At 36.7% G+C, this 6995-nt stretch overlaps 2 protein-coding genes across 2 annotated transcripts; one reads left to right on the plus strand and one right to left on the minus strand.

Annotated features, from left to right (window-relative positions):
• The first annotated feature begins 1263 nt into the window (after positions 1-1263).
• Positions 1264-3039, plus strand: LOC145210201 (interleukin-17D-like). The gene is made up of 3 exons (XM_080079973.1): positions 1264-1271; positions 2045-2272; positions 2729-3039. The coding sequence occupies exons 1-3, from the start codon at positions 1264-1266 to the stop codon at positions 2928-2930; spliced, it is 438 nt and encodes a 145-aa protein (XP_079936099.1). The 3' UTR covers positions 2931-3039.
• Positions 3040-5037: 1998 nt separating this feature from the next.
• Positions 5038-6407, minus strand: LOC145205367 (uncharacterized). Its single transcript, XM_080078070.1, has 3 exons — positions 6238-6407; positions 5629-5877; positions 5038-5469 (listed from the first exon to the last, which is right to left on the minus strand). Exons 1-3 carry the CDS (start codon positions 6318-6320, stop codon positions 5142-5144), a joined length of 660 nt encoding a protein of 219 aa, XP_079934196.1. The 5' UTR covers positions 6321-6407; the 3' UTR covers positions 5038-5141.
• Between the last annotated feature and the right edge of the window lie 588 nt (positions 6408-6995).

Raw genomic sequence — 6995 nt, forward strand, 5'->3', positions numbered from 1 at the left:
AACTGCATTTTTATAGTTTATTCTTATTGAGATTTCAGGTCAGACGTTTTTTAATTGTTTGATAAACTAATCATCATAGTGCACCATCATAGAGTCAAATTCATTTTGTGCCATTAAATCACGATTTAAACACGATTTAACTGTTTCGATCATGATGTGATTGCAACATATCATACCCATGTTTACTCTGAAACGTTGTTTGACCATTAGAAGCTTTAAAATATTACTGTTGAAAATAAACCTTATGAATACCAAAAATATATATTATGAATACCAAAATATATATATATTTAGACTGTTTCATGAAGAACAGGTACAAAGCATAAATCATTTCTTTAAAAACAGAAATATATATTTCGCCTTGAATACACAGGCATCATCAGTTTCTGTAAAAAAGCAGACACGTGGTGGACTGTCAGTATAAAGTGGTAAAAAATAAAATATGTAAAACACCTGAAAAGTTGTAACTCTACAATTTAAACACCTGCGAAGCACAGAGGCAAACCATGACTGGCGGGTACCAACAAGCGACACGAGAAAAAACAAAAAAAGGAGACGTAACCCAACTGATAAGCCAAGAAAAAACACATGCGGAGGGAAGTAATCAACCCCAAGTGCGAGAAAACAATACAAACAAAATAAAAGGCGTAGAAACAAACAAAGGACAATTTACCTCACGCGCGGTAGGATCATTTTTTGGATGTTGATTTCGGCCTTGATCTTATTAAGCCATTTATCCTCATAAATATCCAAAAGATTGATAGGAGGCATTTCAACGAAAACGACATAAAAACACAGGTGGATTTGAGGTTTGCGCTTTAGTATGGCATTATGGTTATCCGCATAGTGGCGCAGTAGCGCAGCTCGGTCGTTGTTTGCAGAGCAGTATACCAACGCCAGGGCTAACCAAAAGAGAGGAAGAATATTATCAGTCGCTTTCGCCACGACTTTCGATTGAGAAAGCAACAATTTGAACAAAACTAAAAAAACACAATTATATAGCTGTAAGAAGTTTGGGTATATAATGGAATATTGTGTTCACATAAGTATTTTCAAGAAAAATATCCGTTTGGCGAAATGGACGAACATAATGACAGCATATTATCAAATCTAACGTCATGTTTTGAAATGTAAACACTATCGTGCTTAAAGCATTGCAATTACTCCCATTTTTTTCCTACGATTGAAGAAAAAACGCGAAAGCTGTGCTCGAACATTCATGACCTTTGTTTGCCGCGTTTTGTTCGTTTTCTTGTGTTAAAAATGAACAGGTCAGTATCTCTAACTCGACTCTATCGGTATTTACGTGCGGATATGACAAAAAAACGACGCAAAAAACTAAACTATAATTGCACTTGCGTTTTTCTGTCATGGACGCATCCTATGACTGCAAACACGGCGTGGACGAACTTACTCATTTTACGTCGCGTTATTTGAGCAACGTGCCGCTCAGGGCGTGTCACAAATATTCACCAGATATGCTATGACAAACTCTTGAAAAAACATGGAACAAGTTTTACCGGAATGAAGTCAGTTTCCTAGACTTCCGTCAGTCGTATGAAAAGACTAGACAGCATATCTGATCATCTGAAACTAGTTTGTAAGACCAAGATACTTTGTTACAAATACATTCGAGTATGAGATTTCTCGTTTTTATGTCTTGGTTAGTGTTCATCGGTATTCGCTTTTCTATCGGACAAGTGTAAGTTAAATAACATTGATTTTATAGGCTACTAGTACAATACTTTGCAGTAGTGTTTTGATTCCGTGTTGTAAGTACTTTAGGCTACCCGACTTTGTAAGCTATCATAGCATGCCTTGCAGTTGTAGCATTTCCTTGCTTAATTTAATTCAAAAACGTTCATGTTTCGAAATCGTTTGCATTATTGAGTTAAAATACGATTTGCAACATCATTTAATCTCAATTGGGTTCACAAGGCTATCTCGAAACAAATCCGGCTAAGATTAAAACGCCGTGTAGGCGTGTACCCAATACGTTATGCAACATGATGACAAAACACAAACATTAGCGATTTATTTTTAGTCTCGATTTTGACGAATATGTGAAATTGGATGAAAAACTTCACAAGGATGCAGATTTTCGCAGCAGCCTCGAGACAATAAATAATGAAACTGTTGGTCAACATGCCATGCATAATGTTGATTCGAAATGCCTTAGAATATTTCGGGACCTTGTGCAAGGGACGGACCAGTCTATGGGAGCCAGATCCCTTTCTCCCTGGCGATATGTGAAAAATTACGACAGTCGAAGGTACACAGAAGTTAATAATTGTTGATGTTTGTACATTTTGCAGTAATTGCTTGAAATCTAAAGTAGCCTGACTGCTTTACACAACTATATCACTTGAATATGAATTCTGAAAGCATTTTTCTGTTGAATTTGTACCTAAAACAGATTTAAGAAATCCTTTCCGTAATCGAATCAAATATTTTGCAATATGTTTATCCCCGCTGCTGCTAAGTTTAAATTAAAATTTTTCACCAAACACTTTTTGCAAGGAGAAATTCCCTAAATGTTTCCAAAATGACCAAAATAGTTTACAGTTCGCTTTCAAAACTGTGGAAATGCAAAAATAACTCGAAATCGTGCAAAGTGCTTTTTGCCATTGCCTAAGAGTGCGAACTATTTGCATAATTTCCTTATTTGGACTCTCTTGTCCAACCACACTTCTGTAAAAATCAGACACCTTTGCATATTTCCGGACAGAGCGCCGGAAGACCGTTACATACTGGACACAGCTTGCGTCTGTCGCGGATGCTTTGTTAAAAACGGGGCATCATCTTTTGTCTACACTGAGAGTCTGATCAGCAGACCTATCCCCTTCAGTCGCAACGTACGAGCAATGGATTACACATCTGTACCAGTCAAAGTCAACCTGGGCTGCCATTGCGTGTTTCCAACCACGTGAAGTTCACCCAACATTGTGGATGACTCTGAAATATTATTGTTTTCGTAAAACAATATGCTTATAATTTGCTTCGTTAACTTTATGAAGTTCGTTCTACGAAGGAAATCCTTATGTCAGTTTGAAATTCCAAATAAAATACTTTTGTCAAAAATATTACCGACTGCTGATTCAGTGCGCCAATTATTTTTAGAACGGTGTTATAAAGTTTGGTATTGTACACCTTAGTATAAGCATAGCGAAAATAAATCCATCAAAATTAAACAACCAGTGATATCAGGGTATGACTTTTGGGTGATTTTCTTTTCTACACCCTGGTACAGAAAACTTTCGAGGGTGGTCATACATTACATCGCTTCAGTAACTATAAACTTACCTCAAATCTAAAGAAATACAGCTAGTTAAACTTGGATTAAATTAGGTTTTTGAACGACCGCAGTGTGTTTAAGATTTTATTTATCGTTGTCAAACAAATGTGAGAAATGCACAGGCCATGTAGGTCCAGTGTTGAAACCGGGTATTCTTGCTTTGCTGGTTGTTGTGACAAAGTAGCATGTTTGTGTATTTTGGTTTATGACTGATGTCATAGCCTGCTGTAAGTTGGCAAAACAATTATAAAAGCCCCGAAGTAATTTGAGTAAAATTTTGCACGTTGAGTTTGAGTTGTGCCAGTTTCGTTTATTTTTAGCTGTCTTTGGGATTTTGACATCAATCAAGTTAAGGGTAGTGTTTTTCTGTTTTTTAGAAAGTAGAAATTAAACTTGAAGGTAGAGCTACTAACATAAGAACTCACAATAGCCCGGTTTTCTAATATCCGGTAGATGACGCACGCAAATTTGTAAAAGAAATTTGTGTAAAAAATGCTCACAGGTAGGGGACAGGACCTTGGCCGAATGGTCAGGCACGCCTGACCCATGTATACAGACATAAAAAACCTTGATCGGGAACCCCGTGAAAAAAATAAATAAATAAAATTGCTCACAGGTAGGGCTATTAGGGTTGGTCTGAGGTTCCATAATAATTATAACAATAAAATCAACACAAAGACCTAGTTATTTATGCTCTTTACGCCATCTACCGGAAATTAGTAAACCTGGTTACTGTGCGTTCTTACGTTAGTAGCTCTTCCGGGTTTAAACCATAACTCCATGCGACGTTTTGTTCCTTGTCACGTTACTATGCTTATAGCACACGTTCATGTTTTGAAAACGGTTGATCCTTTAATGAGTCGAACTAAAGTACAATTTGAAACATTAGTTAGTCGAAATTAAAATAAACTGACTGCACAAGGCAACCTCATAAAACTCCGGTTAAGTTTGGAACGCGGTGTAAATCGTTTCCATACCTGATTCCTGCGTATTGTAGTCCTCTATGTTTGTTTTTTTAACGCGTGTAACATTTTGAATTTTTCGCAATTTTTTGTGCTAAATTAATCGCAGCAATTTTATGATAGCAGATTTTTTATCTTGGAAATTTTATTGCATAGTGTTTACGTCGCATCAATTTCATAGTGTTAACGTCAATTCAGCAGGAGCGTGTTTTGTACACGTTTTGCTAAACAAGCTTTTTGGGGAGATTTTTTTACTTCTTGCATAAAACTCTTTCTTGTAATTTTGGGTTTTCCAAGTTCTTTTTCTGTCCTGCAGGTTGCGAAGCATAATTCAAAATGTCCCTAAAATCGTCCATAACTGTAATTTTTATGTGCTGCTGTAACCAGAGTTACCAGATATGACTTTAAAGTGCAATTCTATAACTTTCATCCAGTGGCCTTGTGATACCGCGTGATTGGAAATGTATATCGGGAAGACTGGAAGGTCACTCAACACCCGCCGAAAAGAACATCAACGGGATGTTGCCAACAGCGATGCGAAGAAGTCGGCTCTTTCCAATCACGCGGTATCACAAGGCCACCGTATTGATTTTAATGCAGCGTCTGTTGTGGCCCGTGAGCCCGACTACAGGAAAAGACTATTTCTTGAGTCATGGAATATTTACCAACAGGGCAACACAATGAACATCAAAACAGACGTGATGCTTTCAGCGTGCTACAGGCACATGCTTAAAGATTAGAGTTGGGCGCTTTTATTTTATTTATAACATCGTCCGATTAAATACACAGTAAAAAGAAAAATAGCTTAACACAAAAGAAACAGTTATGGCGAGTATAAAGTGGCGAATGTAAAAGCAAGACACAATCGAAAACTTTTGATTCATTTAATTTAAATCTTGGGAGGAAAAGTCATTTTTCCACCTCAGCCAGTTTTTACTTTTGCGTTTTCGACCGCGTTTAGATTTTGGACGCGTAAAACAAACAGGTTTAGGGGCAGTTTTGTTTGATGGAGGTTCGATGCCTAGAAATTGACAAGTACATGCAAATGGGACCTGGACTGTTTCAATACAGCGACGGCGTTTGCCATACTCTTTTACCACCGTCATGGGCAAATACATTGGCACACTTCTCATATTCTTTTTTTCCCTTCCGGTGTCATAGTCGATGCAGCCGTCGCAAAGGCACTGGGCTTTTGATATGTACCTTGGTTTTCTAAAATGAAATGTTGAAAGTGACCATTTCTTAACTTTTTAGGTTTTAATTTTGTTTGAAACCAGCACTAAAAGGAAAAAAATCGTATCTTCTACCTCTTTTGGGCAGAAACAAATCATACTTTACACAAAAGTAGATTGTAAAAATATTAACCATTACCTTCTCGCATCAAATTCGCGTACAAATTTCCAGGGTGACAAACTTCGTTGTCTAACAGCTTTGGCTTTTCGTTTATATCGTTTATTGAAACGTGGGCAGCTTTTACTTTGGACCGATCTCTTTTCGCGACCAACAGAGTCCACGTCATCGCTAGTGACGTTCACCACTTCTACTGTTTCCATGAGTTTCGGATCTTGGAGTAGAAGTTCTTCAAAATGATAGTATTCATTTAACGGTCCAGCCAAAACCCTGTAATTAATAGATAGCTGTTTGTATAACAAGTTGGAGGTTGTATTTGACAATTCACGCGTGTATATTCTGTGTTCCCAGCAAAGTGAAGTTTTTTTGGTATAAAGTAACACAAACGAGGATATAGCAAGTGCTTGTTAGCAGCTTTCAATATTATATAGTCATAAACCGTAAGAACACTGTTCATTATCATCTCAAATAGTATGACAGTGGTTCGGAATAAAATAAACCTTCTCACAAAAGTGTAAAGTACACATGCAAGGAATTAAAATCATATTTATGCCGATTTGCAGACACGACGGTTTGGTAGCTTGAGTTAGATGGTATGATAAAGGATAATTTACATTTCTTTACACTTACATTTCGTTGTTGAACATTTCAACTTCGCTTCCTGTCGCCAATCCCGCAATAAAAATCATCAACGTCGGCAAGATCAATGTCATATCTTTATATGTTAACTTCTCTGCTTAAACTGTTGTAAAACTGCATCTGCAAACTGAATTGTTGACACGACGCGGCAAGCTTTTATATCTGAAACAGGAAAACATCCAAAATTCAATAGAGCTTTTGTTGATACTGAAGTCCTTTGTTAATAGCCTACTGCATGAGTTTCTGAAAAGTTAAATCGGGAAGGTCTATTGTTAATGGTTGCGCCATGACGCGTCTTAGGTACGATTTTTTAATCAGTTGTTTTTTTTTATTGCCAGAAACTCTTTCTTGTAGTTTCGAGTTGAATTTTTCTTGCGTCTTAGCAGTTGCGAGCAATAAATTGACATCCATTTAACCTTACTATGAAATATTGTATTTGTTGTTTGACGTCAAAGTCCATAAATACTCTGAACGCAACGTGAGTGACGTCTGAATTTTTCACCTTATTATGCAAGACATATACGCTTGCATGTATAAATTTTCAAAATTTCAGCTTATTTGTTTCCATTGAGTTTAAACAGGCAGAAATAACGGGAAATGTATTATTATTGTTTTTCTTACATTTTTGATCAAACGGTTTTGCAAAACTATCTGTATTGCTTTATCTACGTGACCAATTAATATTACCATCACCAATTCAAACAAAATCGTGTATATAGTGTTCAAATATTCAAAAAAACAGTTGTCTA

This window comes from Phallusia mammillata, chromosome 1 (genome assembly GCF_965637545.1).
Source record: "Phallusia mammillata chromosome 1, kaPhaMamm4.hap1.1, whole genome shotgun sequence".
NCBI classification, from domain to species: domain Eukaryota; kingdom Metazoa; phylum Chordata; class Ascidiacea; order Phlebobranchia; family Ascidiidae; genus Phallusia; species Phallusia mammillata.